Source organism: Gasterosteus aculeatus, chromosome 17 (assembly GCF_964276395.1).
Source record: "Gasterosteus aculeatus chromosome 17, fGasAcu3.hap1.1, whole genome shotgun sequence".
Classification (NCBI taxonomy): Eukaryota; Metazoa; Chordata; class Actinopteri; order Perciformes; family Gasterosteidae; genus Gasterosteus; species Gasterosteus aculeatus.
In genome coordinates this window covers 17,354,419-17,374,732 of record NC_135705.1, presented here as the reverse complement: position 1 = coordinate 17,374,732, position 20,314 = coordinate 17,354,419, and the positions used below count along the sequence as shown (strand labels likewise).

Here is a 20,314-nt window from a genome sequence, read left to right as displayed (position 1 = left end):
GTGAAGTTTCTCTCAGGATTTCTTTAAAAGCTACAGAGGTTTTCCATTTGCTTCGCATACATTTCGGCACTGTGTGTCTTTCCTCGGAAGTGTCACAGCCTCGTTTGGCTCAGCCTCATTTGGGCAGTAACAACATTTCAAATCTTTGCTGCATCACAAGTTACTGCACTTAATTCTGCCTTTTTATAGAGAAAGGAAAACACAGCAGGCTCCCCTGCTTGTTCCTCGGGGAGAGTGGAGAGCCTGGATTTGAAATCTGAGAGCGTTTTCCTGCTGTGTGCTTTACAGTGCCAGAGCACTCACTGTAATTTACCAAAAGTGGCTGCTATTTATGCCATAAAGCATGTGTTTAACATTCCTGAACCCCACTGTGTTTGCGTATTCCTCGCTCGCTCGCTCGCTCCCACTCACTCGCTTGCCGGCCTCCTCGACTGTATTTCTGTTTGTGTACGTGTGCGTGTGTGTGTGTGTGTGTGTGTAGCGAGTGGAAACGGTCCCTACAGAGCCGCAGCCCTTTTCCCTCTTCACAGAAGGATCGTCTCTCCCCCTCTGAGACAAGGCCGACAGGAAGTGGGAGTTTACATTGGCCTACTTTACCAAAAAAAGCCGCCTGGGTGGAGGAGCTGCAGAGCTGTTTCTGCTGCTGCCGCTTTTGCACTTTGCCACGACCAGCGCCGCGTCCCATCCCCCCGTCAGCTGTCCCACCCACGCCTGCTCTCTTTCTCCAAGTTTTAGGGGTGGAGTTGGGTGGCCAGGAACTACGGAGTGGCCTTCGGTGTCAGCAGCAGTTAGGCCTCACGGCCTGGGAGGCAGGAAGGAGCTGTCAGCATCCCGTAAACAGGACTCATCCTGCACCCGTGACACACAAGACCTGGAGAGAGAATTCTCCCAAGAAAAATCCTTTAAACCCAGACCGTGGTGTTCAGTCTTGTGCTCGTCGGTGACCTGGTCAAGATGAGTCCCGAGCTAAATACGCGTGGACTGTTTTCCACTCTTGTGACTGTCACCTGAGAGTCACGCCGCTGACACGTTACAGCCCCTTGATAATACGCTGATAATCAGCAACAACGCATAGAAATAAAGTGTGATCGCATCGCCATGCTACTTGGGAATAGCAATGTGTAAAATGTAACCTCGACGGTGGGATCGACGGGACGAGGCCGAGGGCTTTCTGGCATGGAAGCAGATCCGTCCTCATGCTCAGGGCGTAAGAATAGCATTTTGATTGCATCGAAGCTATCGTTCTATCCTCAGCTATACTCCCACAGCACCTCTCACCTCCTGTGTTGCTTGGCCTCCCCCACCAAGATTAGCGCTTCTCCATGTCTGTCACCTTGCTCAAGAGCACTTCATTACTCTCTAGCGTTTTGGTGTCAAGAACCTTCCCCGTCTCGCTCTTGACACACAATGGAGTTGCAGAATACTGATGTGACTGTGAGGATGCGGAGATGTTTCCTCTCCACTGAGCTGCAAACACGCCCCGCGACACAAACGCAGCATCTGGTAAATAAGAGGGCCAACGGCGGTTACGCCACAAGTAGGCCAAACGATGGATTTGATCAGGCTGTGGCGTTTCCCCCCATGGCTGGATTGGAGAAGTGGTCGGGTACGTTCGGGGATGGGGGTAGCGGTTGCATATTAAAGAGTAATGAATCACACACTCAGTCACAGGGTCGCCGGCTATGAATGTGCTCTCTGTTGGTTTTCCTGGAGCCTGGAGTTTACTAACTGATGACGCAGGCTGGACTTGATCAGAGACATGTGTTGCAGCGGACTCGATGCCAGTGAGAAGCATAGCGAGCGAGAGGAGAAGGGAGGGGTGGGGGGCAGAAGGATGGATGGCGCCAGAGCTCTCTGCTTTTCCTCTGTGTCCTTGTTGGCATGGCCTCACATTGGGGCTGGTGCAATCGGAGAGGGGAAGGAGGAAGGAGAAAATAAATCCTACTTCTACCCCGGGACAGGAAACAAGAGATTCTCAGAGAGTATCCTGACCCGGCTTTCTTAACTGTTGTTACTCCCAAATTCTTGAGTGGCATCTCAGCAAGTAGGGGAGCAGTCGGTCTGCTGTAAAAAAACAAAAGCAACCAAAACAGATATCCTTCTGACCCTAACAGAATGAAAAAATTCATCATGTGACTCCTCCTAACCAAACAAGATAAACCCCGGCAACGCTCGCGGCTCTGTGACGCTTCACTAACAGCAGGCACTGTGTTTTTTTTCAACGCTAACATGCCGATGTTGTAGATGTGAGATGTGAAACGTTTGACATCTTCACCGTCTCACTCAGGACAAACGTAAGGGGGGTCACCAGGAGTCAGTAGGATTCGACATCTGGACACACAAACGAAAATTGAATGGCAATCCCTCCAATGAGTGCTGAGATGTTTGAGGCTGGACCAAACAGACAACGGGCCGACATCGCTGTCCCTGCCGAGGGCACGTCTGAAAGGGGAGAAAGTCACCCGCACCTGTTAAACCCACACGTAAGGCTCCTCTACACCTGACAGCGGAAGAAAATACCACCTGTTTGCCTTGAACGCACCTGAGCATATTTTCCCAGACAAGGTGCAAAAGGAACGTTGAGCTGTTGCCCCGAGGCCCTGAGAGAGTATAACGAAAGACGTGATGTAGATTTGTGCCCACCTGTCAGGGCATGTCCCGGTGCAACACTGGGTAAACAGCGTCAGGCCTTGTGTTGGGAAACGTATCGCCTCCCCATTAGGTTTCATTTCGTTTTTCAAGCTTTGTGATTGGTTGTGTGTGAGAAGAGGAGAAGCAACAACTCGGCCAAGCCGCAACACGCCGTAACAAAATGTGTCGCCGACAGGAAGAGGGTTGCTAATTGACTCACGGCAGCGTCATTTCCCCCGCGAACAGCCTCGCGAGTTTCTCAGGCCACACCAGGACGATAGACGGAGGTGTCGGCTGCTTCCCATTTGCTCCGATGGAGATCAAAGACGGTTGAGACTGGAGGTAATGCGCACCGGGAACAGATGCAAGACATCCAAACACATCCAGACATTAGTAAACACCAACAATCTGCCTTGTGTCGACGCACACGCGCGGCGCATATATCCCAGCAGCTGCCACGTTGCCACAGATCACTACACATGCTGTCACACGGTCACACATTCAAACGCACAGACGTATATACACCGAGGAGCTCTCTTCTGTGGAAGGCCTAAGCAGCTGTTTATGATGGGAAACACCCGACACCCCTACAGACCGTCCCCTGTCATTGTGACGCACCGGGGTGGGGGGGCTGCGTGGCTCCAGACCGGACTATTCGTCAGCGGCCCGGCTTTCAAACAACTCGCAGGACACAGAACCACTTGATCCTGCACAGTTGGTTCGTAAACAATAGACACACACACACGCAGGCGAGGGAGGGAGGAAAGCGCCAGCGCAGTGCACCCAAACCTGTGCACGCACACGGACGCATGCGCACGGCGCTGCACATGCTGAAGCCATTATCCTGTTGCTTGTTAAGTCATTACTCTATAGCTTGTTATTTTCTCAAGCAAGAGAAAGCAATCCATCCACAAAGGAGTGCTGAGAGATTTGCCACCCGGCTGAGCCTTGGGATGTGGGAAGTTACCCTGAAATCTGAGGAATGCGGTGAGGTCTGAAACCTAAGGAACAGAGGAAGAAAAAATAAAAAAGAAAAAACTGTGGAAGAGTGGAGCTTCTTTCCCGGAGTCTCCAGGTCGTCGCTGCAGCCAAGACCGTTTGAGATGTCCGCAGGGAGGAAGAGTTATGGACATTACTGATGACGCTGCAGAAAAGCTTCAGTCCACCAATCGGACATGGAGGAACTGACATAGTCTGAGAGATTTGACATATTCACGGTGGATCTCAGACATCTGGTTTCCATTTCCCTCCCCTCTCAGGACAGTGAGTGCTGGCAGCGGGGCCTTTCAATGAAATCGTCTATTCGACTTCCTGTGCTATCAGTTTAGCATAAGTGTGTGCAGAGTAAAGCAATGCACATAGGCGGTTATTAAAGTGAACTGCACTGCTTTCCTTCAGGGGGTTTTCTTCTTTTCTTTTCTTTTCTTTTTTTTTATCTGCTCCCCACCCCCAAATCTCCGACGCCACCCTCGGGGTTTATTAGCAGGAACACACCCCGCGAGGAGCCATTTTCACAGCATCCTCTCCACTTTGCTCCACGCGAGGAAAAGCTGCGAGCCAGCACACTCTCACCACACTGCTAATGAGGGACACATGGCCCCCAGCTCCGCCACCGACACCTAGGATCAAAGCCCTGGAAGAGAAGGGGACCGGTTCAAGCGTTAAAGACGGACGCCCCGTCCCCGTCCACCTCCTCCTTGACACCCACGCGATACGTCCGAAGGCGGCCAAATGGAGACGCACCTGCCCTTCCCACATTTAACGCAAGCGGCGGCGGTGTGGCTGTCCCGTGCTTCCACTCACAGGGCCGATGTGTATTCCAGCTGTGCATGAGAAGCGATCGGATAACACAGTTGAGACAAATCGCATGTCAATGTGAGAGCCATGAATGAGACATTGTGCACTGTCAAAAACTACTGTATAGGCGGGCAGATAAACGGAGGGGGCGGAATTATGGAAAACTGATTGCAAAAGTCTGCATCAACCATGAATCTTTCATCCACGCGATAATCCCTGCAGAAATTCTTATTAAATCAATTGCTTCACCCGTCTCCTGCTGAAATATTGTCCGAGCAGTTTCCACACTGCTGAAGGGCGTCAGGAACATAGCGGGCGGGCGGGAGGGATGGGGGGGGGGATATGGGGGGTGGGGGGGCAGCCGGGGCAAAGGCAGGAAATCCCAGTGCAGCATGAACTATTTTCCTCCACAGTTCCACCAGAACAGCTCTTTGTACCACTGCCCCATCCCCCTCTCTCAGGCCTCTGTCTCTCACAACCATCCAGCTCTAGTTCTACAAGGCAACCGCGCCACCACCACCACCACGGCCACCACCGTGAAAAAACAATCCAAACCTCTGTCGGGCGCACACACACACACACACACACACACACACGTGTCTTCAGTTCACTCGTGGGCTATTACTCAGCAGCGCTGGGGTTGTTGAGTGGGGATCAAAAGCTTGGGGTTCCCCTCCATCTGAGTCCAAAGTCCCGCCGTGGTTAGGCCGTAGACAGAGAGGCACCTCGCTTCACGCAGAGCCCTCGGATGCCAGAAACACTCAAGTATACAAAAGCGCACATGTGCTTCTTTTTCCCCTGCTACACAAATTCAACACAGGAAGAAAATGATCCGTGGCGAATCAAGTCCATTTTCTTTCGCGTCAAACATTCCTTGGCAATAACTCTCAATCCCCACACAGCATCACTTGATCACGGAGGACGCACATGCTCTCCATGTGACTCCAATGAGGAGATGGCTCTGTTGAGGCGTATCGCAGCAAAACTCAATTCTGCCCGTGACTGCCGTTTCACAGTGACACGAATTCCGCTTCATTAAGACGCAGCGGTTAGAGCAATGAGAATAAAATTCCGGTCAGTGATGAATTTGAAGGACCCGGGAACGCAAACATCGGCGTTTGACCTCCCGTGGAGTGTGTTTCCATATTGCAACATCCAATCTAGACACCGCGCTGACCAGTCGCAGAGCGGGAGCCAGGCCTGTGATTGACTTGGATTTAGTTCACGCAACAGTGAAACCCCATGCAAAGACTGAGAGGCCTCCAAGAAAAAAGCCCACAGCCAGGCTCCTTCTTTTTCTCCCCTTTCTTTCGCCGGGACAAACTCTAAACTTTAGAAGAGCCAAGTGTGAGTGTAGTGGGTGGGAGCAGGCAAGGCACCTTGCAACAGCTGGTCTGAATTATCCGTGGGGTCGGGGGTAGTCGGCTCTGCGAGGTGGAGGGGAGGCGTGGAGACTTCTGGCGCCAGGATCGGGCCAGCAGGTCAGGGAGGATGACGATTACCAAAATACTAGCAGGCAGCCAGCCCAGCAGAGAGGGGGTGTTCCTGGCTCACATCGCTTTCAGCTACAGGATGGGAAGGCGAGTGGACGACGGCGGGGGTGTGTGTGAGAGAGAGAGAGAGAGAGAGAGAGAGAGAGAGAGGGACGCTCCTACTTCCACTTCCTATGAGATAGCCCCTTCCTGTCATTGAGAAACACAGAGAAATACTGGCTTAATGACTGCCAGGTGGAATACTGATTACTGATACAGGGCAAACGTTTCAGGGCGTGTGTGAGCCAAGCATCGCCTTATACAATAAAATCTATTACACTGTACATTTCATGTAGCAGAAAAAGTAACTCTTTTGTTCCAGTTGAAGCCACAAGCAGCTGCTTGCAAGGTGCCGCTGACTTACAAGGTTCCTTTTGTGCTTCGTCTCAGACCGAAATGACCTCATGTGGACAGATTCGAAGCAGAGGTTTTCGCTCTCGTGCAGGCACGCGGCCCCGTCTGCTGGCGCACAGGCGCCACTGCAGCCACGGACTCGTTGGAACGGTGTACCGATACAAAATGTCACCGTGGAGAGTGCTGCTGGTGGGTTTGTGGTAACATTTAGTCGGTCGTCTTCTATACCGATTGTCCTCATAGGGGCTTCCAGGTGGGCTTGAGCCAACCCAGTTGGCATTGGGCGTGGGACCATTGAGTCTTCCATTCATACGCCATGCACCACGATTTTAGCTTCAAGTTCATCAACGTAGTGACATTTCAATGTCCACACTTCAAAGACATAATGTGTAGGAATTCTATTATGTTATTGAATATCTATAATGAATTATGCATCCTTTTAGTTGTTATTTTTCACGTTTCATAAGGCTCATTCATTGACGCAGCAGCAAAGAGAAAGAAGTGTGGAGAGAAAGAAGTGTGGATGAGGCAGGAATCTGACTAATGCAACTACAAGATCACCTTACATCCACATTTTTATAATTTTGTTAATGGAATGATAACAAGTTGACACGTGCAAGCTAGAAAGATTTCATAATAATTGCAATTATCTTCAGCTCCACAGGCCCGTGGTAAAGCGTTACTGGAGGATTTTTAAACCATCTATGAGATTAAGTGCAAACATCTCATTCAACAGAGGTGTAGATGATTTAGTTCATCTTCATCTCGCAAGTTTTGGTATTTAGATCATGGAAATCTAACAGACACAATGGACACTATAGAGCAGATAAGCAGTTGTCCTTCGTTAAACCACTTGAGAACATGAGAAAATCAAGACTTTCAGGACATTGAAGGCCCAAACCATCATCATCATTTAATCTCACACAAACGTCATCAGAAGATCTATTTACCTTTCCTTTAAACATAGCGTTCTAAAATATGTGCTGCCTCAGCGTCATGTGCCTCCGCTGTGGGGCTGTAGATCAACACGTACTTGTGCGTTGGCCTTGGTAACCATTTAAACAAATAGCTCCTCTTCCAGAGTAAGTAGCACTTATCCATAACTTTCTCCCCTTTCTCGAAAAAAAGATCTTTAAAATAAATAGACATTAAATCTGATGCAACTCAAGACAAATGTCATCGTAGAGGCAAAGCGGTATTCACAACAGAGAGAACTTGTGGAGTGTGATTAGTGCCACGTGGCAGCAGAGGGTAGCATCGTCAGCATTTTCACTAAAATGGCAGATTTGCTTCACATTCGGTGACTCAAAATGACGCGTTTACCCATCGACGAAATCCTGCCATTTGTTTTTTTGCACTTTGAGATTCGCTTTCACCTCTGCTCGGTCAGCCAGCGGTAAGAAGACTCCTCGTGAGACTCCAACCTCTGATGTTCGCACTATTCAGATACTGCCAATTAGGAAATGACCGCAGACTGCTAACACACTGTCGTATTGTGCGCTAAATGCGGTGGGAGAGAAGACGCTTATCGGGACGCGGTGCCAGCTGTCCCAAGTGGCTGGCCTGCTGCCGGGAAGTAGCACTTCTCCGAATGCCGAGCTGGTCCTTCGGTTTCATCTCGGAGAGGCAAGAAGGAGCACAAGGCCTTCCCTCAGGACTCTCTTCACCTGCTCCGGCTCCAGCCTCTCAGAGCTCAACATCCTGGGGCCCCCGGATAACTCCGACTAGCTGTTAAATGTTGGCAGGATCTGTGGGAGGCCTGTGGTGGAAGCTATGGGTGAGGCTGAGGCTGACACCTGGCTGCTGGAACAGCAACTGGAATGAATCCAGAACCAGACTTGCTCATTCGCTGAAGGTAAAAAGGAGAATTCCTTAAAGATGGGAGGAAAAGACAGAGGATGACACATGGGAGCCGCTCCGGGCTGAAGTCAAACACAGGACGCCTCCGTCAGCTGTCAGCTGTTGGCGCCTTAAACCAGGATTGCCAAACATTTCCACTTTTTTTAGGCACATTCACGTCCCAATTTTGGTTTACTTTGCCAAGTTTAGTTAACTTTAAGAAGAAGAGCATTACGGTCCATCACACCCACTTTGAACAACGTCAAGGGTGACTCCATTAAATCTGACACTGAGAAGACAAAACCAAAAAATCTAAAAAAATGAAATGTGTATATATACATACACATTTACGCCAACTCCCTTCATGCAGGATGGAGACATGTTGTCATACGTCATATGGTTTATGGGAAGCTGAGTGGTACAATGTTTTGGCCCAGGTTCATGGGTCACTTGAAACATCTCAAACTTATTATCATAATTAAAGTATCAGTGACTAATAGCATTAGCTATTAAGGACAAAGGAGTTCTTTGCCATATCCAAGAAACAAATATCCGAGCTGTGGTTTTATACTACAGCAAAATGATTGTGGTGCATGAATAGAACACCGATATCTTGTTTTTAATTGATGTGGGATTCCTTGATGGAACTTGTTAACGTTTTAACGTGGTGAACAAAAAAAATGCAACATGGTGAATATGTCCCACTTTTGTCTTTGTGATGCCTGAAACGGGGACGAAGGGCTGAACTATGTTGAGTATAGGAAAGTCCAGCTGGTAGGGGACAGACATTTTGGCTCAGAAATGACGCATCTTGCAAGCGTTGTTATTGAGCAACCAGCAGTAAACTATTTCCAGCTAACATATAACAGAGGTCATTTACAAGCTAAGTAGAATTGTGAGCGTGCTGATCTGATTTACACAGACCCAACTTTAGCTAGGATTCACTCGTAATGCCTCAGTGTGTTTCTATGAATTTGAATAGAATACCCACAACAGCTCTACTGTAATCAACTTGCTGATGTGTGAAGTCCAGACTAAACACCTGGATGAATAACAAAGATATAAAGCCAAATACAAAACCCTCCAGGCTGGGCTGTCACGGTTTGGGTTCACGTATTGTTTTATTTTGTAGTTTCATGCCTCTGGTGCTCCCGGGTTACATCACTTCCTGCCTTCTCCTGCCGTCCCCTGTGATTGTCTGCCGTGTCATGATTGTTTCCACCTGTGTCCAATCACCTGCACCTTCCCAATGTATTTAAGCCATGTGTGTCTCTTGTTGCATCATTGTTGAAGGTTCTGGATGTTGAAGCCTGAGTGTTCCTGGTTCCCGGCTGCGTTTTTTTTTTTTTTTTTTTTGCCCCTTGGCCCTTTTTTTTGGATTTGGAGTCTGTGCTTTTTGCCCCCATTGACTTTTTGATTTTGAAGTCTTGACTATTAAAGTCTTTTTGTTTTTGAAAACTCTGGGTCCTGACTCCCCCGCTTCCGGACATGGGCGACTTGAGGTTGAATTGTCCCGCTGTTGTCGGCCATTCAGAGAGTAAGTGAGTCACGACTACAGACCTTCCACGATGACTTCATTTTCAAATTATTATTAAAATTGCCACACACCTCCTACAAAACCTTCATTAATCCAGTATGCCTGCCATGTGCAGGAGGGGCCCGCATGGAATGCATGAGTCCCAAGCTGCGGAATTATGAATAAAGCATAAGTCTCTTAAAACTCAAACGTCTTTCAATGTGAGATTACTAGAAACTAACTCATTTTCCTTGAACATTGCATGAATGGAAGATGTACTGTTTACATTGCATTGTCAATTCAAATCAACATCTGAATATTGTCCACTGTACGGCAGGGTATGACTTATAAATAAAATGTCCAACTGCTTGTCCAGTTTAGTCTTAAAATGGTAGTAGTACAAATAGAACTATTCAAGTTTATCTTACTTTAATAATGTCAATTGTCAATAATGTGAGTACGTCTGCTCGCGTGGCAACCGCGTGAATTCACTGTACTCATATTCTGATGGTTGTAACACATGTGCTGCCAGTCTGCTGCTTTGTTCTGTGGGTCTTAGCAGTTGCCACCGGCGACAGGTGACGAGAGGTGGTTATAGTGTTTGTGTGCTTGCATTTACTGTGTGTGTGTGTGTGTGTGTGTGTATAAAGGAAGTATAGGAGGCCTGGAGCCTGTGTAAGCTGTGAAAGAGCCGCCCTGCAGCTCGCTGAAATGCCTCTCGTTGTGACAGCAGCTCTGTCTAAACGGCAATCGTGATCAGAGGGCGAGCCCTGCCACCTGCACCGCTGGTCGCCTTTAACGGAGCTCCAACGGGCGCCGGCGGTGAATTAAGTGAAGCCAGTGGGATTCTGTAGGTCACTAACTGAAGGTCTTTCCGAGCAGCTCAACAGGTTTCCCTTCCAAGTCTATTTAAAGCCGAGCAGAGCAACTGAAGTCAAGGCCCGCTGTTTAGAAACGCCGATTTCACTGGAACCTAAATGCGAGAGATTAAAAAAAAGACACGTCTTTGAGTGAGCCGAACTTATCGGTGTAGCAAGTACAACAAATAGTTACAAGTATAAACCCGCAGTAAAATACACTAGTTTCGGTGATTGCGAGGGCAAATGGGTAAACGCAACACATCAATTGGGTTTATTTCCATTCAGCAAAATAAAGATAATGTTGTAGTGAATTAAATGAGTTAACTTCCTCTACAAAGATCCAAGCACACAATTCCCGTCACCAGAACCTGCATCCACCTGTTGAACTGTACCCTACAAATAAAAGGCATCTTACTCTTCCCTACATTCCTCCCTGTTATCACACATAAAGCAACAATCTGCCCTCTCAATGGATTGATCGTCGCAGTGTGTGGCTCCTGAGTGATGTGTGTCGCTGTCTATGCAGCCTTGTTAACCCTTTACTGCAGCTTTATTAGGCGGGTGGTGGTGGTGGGGTGGGGGGGGGCTGCAGCGGGGCGCTCACTGGGATCCTGGAGTGCGTCAGATTGTCTGCGGGCCTGTGTTTGGATAAGGCAGCATGCCCATTGTCTGTGATGCCCCAGCTGGGTCATGGTATGCCTCCATGCTCTTGAAATAGAAAGACAGCTGAGGGCTGCCGTGCATACTGAGGGCAGGGCTGGTCAGGCAGGCCGGGCCCACCGACACGGACCACAGCGTAGGACAATGAGACGCAGTATTGGACGCAGTCTGGAGCCAGAGGCTAATCGCTGGAGTATCAAACCCCCAAACCGCTTGCTGAAAGAAAACTAACTTTGCCTTTTATTATTGTGTATATGTGTGTGCATGCGTGCATATGGGTGTGTTTGTGTGTGTGTGTGTGTGTGTGTGTGAGAGCGTGTGTGTTTGGATGTCATGGGGGTGGAGTGGGTGTGGAAAAGTAATTGGGGCTTTAGAGAGTTTGTGCCACGCGTCAGCCCGTCTCCACTGTGATGAAGCGATGGCTAAGACCTGAGCCCACACAGTTGCTGCAAGGTATTGTGGGCAGGCACGAGGCGATTACAGAAATATCCACCCGCAGTGAATGCTTTGATCCAAAATGAAACACTGCTCCAGCGCCCATTTTTAGGTTACTGCTGGAGAGTAAAACGGGGAGCTTGATATTTATACCGGTCAACATGCAAAATTATACAGCACATTTTCTTGGACAAATTAAAATTAACGTAAATCCCGTAATTAAACTTGTGTGGTTATAATAATGACCTCTCAAAATGAAATGCACGTCTAGGAGCAGGAGAAAATGCATATCGTGCTGCCCAATATGTGTATTCACATTAAGGACATTTTGTACTTTTTTATTTGGATTCTTTGGAAACATTTTTTTCATGGAAATGTCATGCCAATATTAATATATACATCACATTATTAGCTGGCAATAATTAATAGACAGGACAGAATGATGGAAGAGTAAATAGATGGATGGATATATGAATGGGTAGATGGGTGGTAGATGGATGGATGAGAGGCGTGTCTGTGATGATTAAACAGTCATAATTCCCAATCTCTCCACCCGCCGCCTGAGCCTGCTGGCATTCTGTGCACCATGACTCTAAAACAACTATGACTGACCTCCAGATCAAATCTTTACGACCTAAAACCTCTCCCCTCAAATTGTTGGCAAACCAATCCACCCGAGTGCACTGGGGACTTCGTAGACAGCATCTTGGGCTTGAAACGGCGGCTGGGCACCAGTCTGGTCACAAACGTGTAACAATAAAAACCTCTAAATGATTTTGAGGAACACTTGGGACGTAAGGAGAGAGGTTGTTCTGAGGAGTCAGCTGTTGCGGTGCAGCAGTGCAGAGAGATGTGCTGGGCGACCGCGCACTTCACTATGTGTTTGTGCCGTGTGAATGTGTGCGCTTATTTAAAGCCAGAAACTCTTGGGACTTTGGGGTTTCATCTCCCCATGTGTTATCAGCAGGCCGGTTTTTCAAATGGTGCAGCGAGTGACATAGTACATAAACCAGCCTCTGCCTTTCTGAAGAGCCCCTATTCCCAGAATAGCCAGGCCTGCTCTATCTAACTGATGCCCAAGAAAGTTTCAGCCATCACAGGAACACCTCTCAGCCTGCCACGGCAACAGATAACGGCATCAACAAAGATGGCCGCCAAGTCCAGACGTCCATTTAGGAGATTGTTTGTTTTCTCGTTTCACGCGGGGAAATGGAACCGCCGCGTTCAAAGCGAGTCCACGGGTTTTCGGGGGGTTTGGTAAAAGTTAAATCGCCTCCGTCGGCAGCAGGCGGCCGTCTCCGGCTTATCGCGCCGGCGTCCTGCAGAGTCCGATCAACGCGGCCAACCGTTAACAGTCAATCTCCCTATCAGGAATGCTGGACTCTGGCTTTGTCTATTCTGAGAAACTGTGGTCCCGCTTCCCTCCCCCCTCGCTGCACTGTCACCCCGCTCTCATACCAGGCACCCACCTCTCCCCTTGCTCTGAAGGTCAGATCTGGTGAAAAAGAGAACGCAAAACGCGCCTCCCCAGCCGGCCTTCTACGTAGTTATTAGTTCTATCACATTTGTTTTTTACTCACATTTTAATTTGACTCTGTTTTTGTTTGTGTTCAATTGGAGTTGCATTTGACGTGTTCTATTTAAATACGATTTGATTTAATAATATATTCATACACAAAATGACAGCAACTGGACGGGACAGTTGGATAGTTTCCATGATACTCACGGTTTCCATCAGAGGCCAAAGGTGTTGAAGCTCCGCGTGTCGCTGGCAGCAGCTTCGCATTAGCAATCTGAAAAATTGAAATGAAGTTGAAGATCTTTCATCGCACACGTTGAACAAATCGTCGCTCATGTTTATTGCTTTGAAATGGTCGAAGAGTCCTTATTGCATCAGAGCCACGTCCCCAAGTTTCTCACTATTAATATAATGTTGTTTATTTATAGTGGCATGTTTAATGCCACACAGCTCCAGAAATAATCTCTTCTAAGGTTGCATCCTCTGTGGCCAAACACAATAGCAAACATCCCCACCGGGCTGTTACTTAGAGGCCAACATGAGCGCATAAGCATCACCTGAAGTGGGAACAGTGTTTATCAGGAGGTGGAGTAAAAATACATAAAAGCTAAGGTGCATTTCTAAAACTACTAACTTAGTGTCTTAATATTCTATGCACCTAATTTGGCTGTTTTCTTTCAAATATTCGTTTTCATTTACAGATTGCGTTTTGGTGTGTCGGCACACGCGCACTGCCCTTCAAAACCTGCGATGTAACCCCCCCCTACGGGGATGCTGCACATGCGACTCTCTCCCACTCCCTCGCACTGTGTACAGTGCATAAAATAACTGGGATACAAAAATAGCCGGCTTGGGTTTTGCGCAATGACAAAAACGTAGCTTTCCTTTTGTGTCAATTGTCAGCAGCGCTCCGCACCAATCGGCGTCGGAGGAGGCGGCATATGCTAATGACGGACAAATGTCCACTGACCGTGACCTTGAGGACCACAGTATAAAGCAGGCCACATCTCACCGAGGTGTTGTTCCGTTACGGTCGTCCTGAAGTCAGCGGACAACTTTTTTTTTTTGTTCGGTAGGTTAAACGGTTCGCACATTACGCGCGGGTTGGGAGCAGTTGAACGGGTTTCGTAGAGGACAAGTGTCCGCAGAGCGGGACACGGTTTGCCTTTTGCTGGCAACAATAAGCGCAACAGGTTTCTGTGTTTGTTCTCACTTGTTGGTTTGCGCTCTTTACGCACAGTTCCCTCGCCTCGTCTGTCTCGCTGGCGCGTCGGGTTGTTGCGCCGGAGAGGAGCGGCCGCCGCGTCGCGCTTTGACGTGATGGAATGCGGGGAGGCTGCATCGTTCTTACCCAAGTCGGACCCGGAGCCGAGGACGTCACGCAATGCGGCTTTTGACGGTAGGCCCAGTCTTGTAGGGAGAAATCACATCAATAAATATTCATATCAGAAATTAATCCAGTTTTTTTTTTAATTCAGTCGAATTCATATCTGGTTTTAAATGGAAGGAAAAACATTGCAGTTTGCTTTTGGAGTTACATGTGTTGCCCTGTTTTTAAAAACTGATCACATGGCCATTTCATTTTTTTATCCACGGCAAAAAGTTGCAATTCTTTACTGTTTTAATTGTAAATTATTTTTTGTGAAAGTTGATTTAACACATTTTTGTACAATAACACACTCTGATTTGGGGTATTTATTTGTATGCTTTCCAACATCCTCCACTGTCTGCTGTGATGTTAAAGCCTGGGGCCCCGATGAAGCATCCATCGAGCTCACCGGGGACACGTTCAAAGATGAGAGGGTGAGCGACCACCCGCTCTTTATGCAGTAACGAATGAAAACACTACGGTACGATCCCCCCCCCCCATCATCTCTGCCTGCCTCCATCCCTTTAGGCTCCGTCAGTGAAGGAGTACAACGTGATCGAAGAACGAGGCTTCATGCTGCGCAACCTGCTGCTCCGCCTGGTTGATTTATGTGAGTATCCCATTATGGGCCAGTGATGTTCCCTTAAGACGCGTCATTATCCAGATTACATTTCATCTGCAAGCTTAAGCGATGACAGTGTTGGCCATTTTGGCTTAAGGGGACGCATGGTGGTGGGTGAATGTTGGGCCATGTCCTGTGTCATTAGACCCACTGCGGGCTCCTCTGTGTCGCCGAATCCACACAAATGGCTCCTCGGCCCCTGAGGCTGCTGCCTATCGGAGGCAAGCGCCGCTCCCAGTCTCTGCCACAATAGATGAATCAGTTCAGTCACAAATTAGAGGAATAAACAGCCCGTAAAAGCAGGTGTATTACATGGAGACGTCCATGCAACCATTTTACAGATTCTATTTTCTTTAATGTTTTTGGCGTTTGCTGGAATCTCTCGGTTTTTCTTTTGTTTTGTGAGATCCATTTGAAACATTTTTTTATTTAAACCACCTTTAACAGTTTGTACCGGTTATGTGTACACTGTTATTTTTTCACACACGTATGCGGAGCATCCGGTGCTGGCAAAACTGTGAACCCTGAAACGTGTCATTCAGAATGCTGCCATTGTGGCAGCTAATGGGGAACCAGCTGCTAAAAAGGGAGGCTTCTTTTTGGTGTGTTTTTATTTTCTGTGTGTGGAAGCTCTTTCCACACACAACTCTTTCTCGCTGATATTTTAACTACTTTATTTTTCCCTCTCCATGTAACTTTTTAAGGGCTCAAGTTTTTCCCATTATCTTTCCCGTTGCTTTTTACTTTTGTGTTAATTTACTCCTGATGAGCTGTACTCATCACATAAAACAAGGCAGCCATTGTTGCTTTTCACCTACATATGCACGTTCAATTTAGTTTGATAATTTGTTGCTCAATTTTTGATCTTATCTTTGATATTTCAGCAGCCCGGTGAGCCGAGCTACCACATCTACTACCACAGCGCTTAATCATTCGATCTGCTTGACCACGACGTACTACCGCAGGACGGGGACGCCAGCCTGTAAACTTCCAGACCTGCGGCTGGCGTCCTCCGACCCGTACTCCTGCTCACAGGGCTTCATGTCCACCTAGAGATGTGTGGAGTTGAGTTATCAGACATCTTTGCTCCCTTTTACAGGCTCATCCTCGGCACCCCGGTGGACGAGAAGAACTGTCGGCATGCGCAGTCAAGGCCTCATACCTGATGGTGTGTGCTGAATGTGCTGAAGGGACACAACGTCTAACAGGTGAGGTGGTGCAATGTCGGCAATCTGTGTTTTCATTAATTAGAAAATCTCAAAGACAATGAATGATGTTATGTCAGTGGTGAAGTGTAAAATGAGGCACAAACAATAAACCGAAGTGCAGAATGAAATGTACGCCACACGGTAGAGAACATTCCGCAGGTTAATTTTCCCTTCGTTCTGATTGGATGTGGTACGCTGATGACAGACTGCCGATTAAACCTCGGTTGATCAGGAGCTTCTTTGTGCCTCATCCTGATGAATTAGTAGTGCATTTTCCCTTCTAATGAACACCGTTCACTGCAGCTCAACAGCTCTGAGCAGCTGTGCATCAACTTCCACCACATGTTCATCGTGGAGCAGAAGTACCAGAGGAAGGACAGCGAATGGACTGTCATCGACTTCGGGCTGGACTCTCAAGCCTACATTTATCTCATTGTAAAGGTAAACAACATAAAGCAATTTCACAGAGAGGCATGTGACACTCCTGCCTGTCTCCAGCCGCTGGGCTTCATGGATGTCAAATTAATCCCCCTGCTAATTACCTCGCAGTTTCCCAGCACAAGATCGGCGGCGAGGAGGAGAAGACGGCAGCCGCTCTCCAGGCCGCGTCCCAGCTTCACGAGGTGAGACTGACCCCACTGGGCTGAATCATCCACGACTGAGGAAGTCGTGGATGGTTCGGAAGTCGGAAGGAAATCACAGGCATCGTTGGACAGCTGAGACGGAGGCAGTTAAGACTTGCAGTGATGTTTAGGGCAATGATCACATGAACATCACTCTAAGTCTGTGCTGGCTCCTCTCTCCTTTGCATCAAGCGTATCCCGTGTGAGGAACTCAGTCCTGCAGAATTGAACATTTTATATGCTGATATTTTAGTTGGAATAGGATTACAGATTCGTGTAACTTGATTTGTGGTGTCTTTGATTTCCAACAGGAAAACCTGAGCGAGCTGATGACCGACCTACGCAGCTCCCGGCCTCACTCTGTTCGCTGCGTCATCCGTGATGAGATCCGCCATGGCGAATCCAAGTGGTATGAACCTCGTTGAGATCACTTGTGGAGATCATGGCTTCGACTCTCAGTAATCTGTCATAAAACGCTCTTATTTTACCTTTCAGCTATCGCGTCCTGATGGTTTTTGGACAGCAGGAAAGCTGTGCAGAAGCTGCGGTCCTTGTGGGGACCGACCACAGCCAGCATGAGTCTGGACTCACAAAAAGGTGGGAAGTATAAGCTGGACTGCAGTAATCTTTAATTAAAAATGCTTGTGGCAGATTAATGAGGAAAGAGCTGAATAAATTCTCACAAATGGCATAAGATAACTTTTTCCTCTTACTGACTACATCCGTCGTCTTCACAAGCAAACAAAACTTTTTGAGCTGGATTCTTCACAGGAAAATGAAAGCATGAGACGTCCTCCAACAGTTGCTCTTCTGAACAGGTTCAATAGCAACACAATGCACCGCGAGCCTTTCAGCTTGTGATATACTACACCTTAGTGTTCACTCCCTCGCTCTACTATGCGCGGCATGCAAGGGCAGCGTTATCGGCGTGTGTGCGGCGTGCGCTTGCCCTTGTGTGGTTACCAGGCATGTGTGTGGCCTCACTGTTAATAAGAGCCCCATCCCACGTACACACACACACACACACACACACACGCACACACCTCTCGCAGGTCTCCGTCCATTCTCTCCAACCAGCCTCTCTAAGTGAAACAATGCTGACGGTGTCCTCAGAGCCAGGGGGCGACATGTGTCAAGTGGCAGCTGCTCGGGCCCTCCCCTAAAAATACAACCCCCCCGGCCCCCTTCTCTGGATGCCCGATGGCCCCTGGCCCCTTTTGTCTGCGGCGCCTGCACTGACGGGATATGTGACGGAGGATTAAAGTCGGCCGTCGGACACTAGGCTTTAGTTTCTAAATAAACACAGACGCTCACCTTTGAGAGTCATGTGGAAAATGCAATCAGCTCCCCCACCCCGACGTGTGCGCGCTCACTCAAACACCCTCTAAACACTGACAGCGAGTCCTTGACCAGTCTCCTCTGGCTCCATATTTAGGGCCGTGAGCGACGCCATTCGACGGAGACTAAATCAATCCGCTAACCCTGTTTGGTCACAGTCACGAAACATCAAAAGCAGCATCAGGTGTATGATTTCATCCCGCATCAGTCCGTGTATGATTAGATACAAGAGTGGGTAGCAGCAGCAATAGAGCCAATAAAAGTAACTAAGTAAACAAACGGGGACCTCCAGGTTGAAGCTTTAGGACCTTCTTCTGTTAAGGTTAAGAGTCCTCCGTGAATTCAGTCACCGTTATTTGGTTTAAACACGTTTTACATTTATTATTGTGTAATTTTAAATACTATTTATTCAAACGTTTTATCTCTAGCCAACTATTGAAACCTTTTATCAATTAATTTGCCTGCATAACTATCTGTTATGCAGTTCTTTTAGCTAGTTGAGCAGTTTGTTTAAAAAAAAATGTATTTTAACCATTTTTCCATCGCCTTGTTTTAATTGTTAAACCTGTCCTCTTGCTTGTTAACTGCTTTTCCGCTGATTCAAACAGGTGTATATATAAATAAAATGACGCTTCACAATATCGCCACATAAGCTCTAGTTAAGTATAAGTAACCCCTGGGGTGGAAGTACACCTGAAGTGATATAAAACCCTCCCCCTCCCAACCGATCCTTTTGTTTCATCATGCTTGCAGTGAGGCTCTGATGATTAACGCCGTCGAGCCGACGCGCCCTGGATGAAGCGCTTTCAGGAGCAGGACAATCTTGCGGATGCTGAGGATCGCTGTAAGCTACTCATCCAAACGAAGGTTGCCACGGAGGCCAAGGGGAAAGAGATCGTGGCTAGAAGGACGAGGAGACGATGACCAAGAAGCTAAAGCTGGAGGACAACGGTGCTGAGCTGAAGAGACATTGATGAGGTGGAGATCACACTGGATAAACGTGCCACTGAGAACAAGGTATGGAAATTGGAAGTGGAACAAGTTGCCTTTAGAGGGCGCTAGGAATCCACAACTCACAGATCTGAAACACTGGTTATGGACTTGATAAGAAGCTGAAAAAGTGAGCTTTGATATGTTCACAACAATTATAATCTTGCTACTAAGTAGTAGCGATTAACAATGACTGTTCTCTACCAGGAAGGCCTGAAATGAATGCAATCAGCTCCAGAATAGGAGATGAGCTAGCCAAGCTAAGTGGAGAAGCAGCGATGTGATGTGGCACGTGAGCTGGAAGCACTGAGCCCACTTTGGCTCAGACAAGAGAGAAGCAGATCTACTGAAGCTGCTGCGAGACCAGCAGGAAACGGGTCCACCACGAGGCCGCTACGGCTACACGCTGACAGTGTCAGAGCGACATCCAGCGAGGTCAACTCCAGGCAAGGTACACAGAACAATAAGATGCACACACAAAGTAGCAACGAACCAAACAATCAAATCCCTCAAATCTTAAATTTGTATCTTCTGTCTGCAGACCACTTTAGAGAAGATGTCCATCCTCCTGATTGGTCTCCTAAGGCCAAAAAAGTCCTGGCACACACACTGCAATCACCTCGATATAAATGTCGTCTCCTGAAGGAGCAGGAAGCCTCAGCTGAGATGGAGAGACGTTCCACGCCAACGCTGGGGTTCCTCATTGGAGGACTAAGTATGAAACTGATGCCATCCAGAGAATTTAGGCCCTCTATGAAGCCAAGGTGGATGAGACGAGCTGAAGGTGCAGGTGCCAACGACTGAGTGGCGCACCAATCTATCAGACTGCTGAGGGGGAGGAGCGAAGCGCTCTGCTGAGGCAGAACGACCGTGCGTGCAAGCGAGCTGAGCTGCTTGAGGCCACAGACTCAACCTGTTGCTCTCAGGTAGGACGAAGAAGTTAAAACCATCAGCTTATCAAACAATGGTCCCTTATTTCTGTAGATCTGAAGCAAAGAGGGTGTTTTTAATTTTCCCAGCT

The 20,314-nt window shown here is 48.0% G+C and overlaps 1 protein-coding gene across 2 annotated transcripts; it reads left to right on the top strand.

Annotated features, from left to right (window-relative positions):
- Positions 1 to 14,879: 14,879 nt before the first annotated feature.
- On the top strand, positions 14,880 to 19,231 carry LOC120835549 (myosin-7B). 2 transcript variants are annotated; one of them, XM_078091633.1, is made up of 8 exons: positions 14,880 to 14,946; positions 15,041 to 15,122; positions 16,234 to 16,342; positions 16,646 to 16,783; positions 16,892 to 16,965; positions 17,277 to 17,374; positions 17,461 to 17,562; positions 19,057 to 19,231. In XM_078091633.1, the coding sequence occupies exons 4-8, from the start codon at positions 16,726 to 16,728 to the stop codon at positions 19,100 to 19,102; spliced, it is 378 nt and encodes a 125-aa protein (XP_077947759.1). In that variant the 5' UTR covers positions 14,880 to 14,946; positions 15,041 to 15,122; positions 16,234 to 16,342; positions 16,646 to 16,725; the 3' UTR covers positions 19,103 to 19,231. The 2 variants fall into 2 exon arrangements, with proteins under 2 accessions (XP_077947759.1, XP_077947760.1); XM_078091634.1 differs by lacking the exon at positions 16,234 to 16,342.
- The last annotated feature ends 1,083 nt before the right edge of the window (positions 19,232 to 20,314 follow it).

Bases quoted from the DNA above. Each gene is read 5' to 3' on its own strand.
- LOC120835549 (XM_078091634.1), top strand. From the start codon at position 16,726: ATGGACTGTCATCGACTTCGGGCTGGACTCTCAAGCCTACATTTATCT. The intron at 16,966-17,276 runs GTGAGACTGACC...GATTTCCAACAG, and splicing joins CCGCGTCCCAGCTTCACGAG to GAAAACCTGAGCGAGCTGAT. The intron at 17,375-17,460 runs GTATGAACCTCG...TTTACCTTTCAG, and splicing joins CGCCATGGCGAATCCAAGTG to CTATCGCGTCCTGATGGTTT.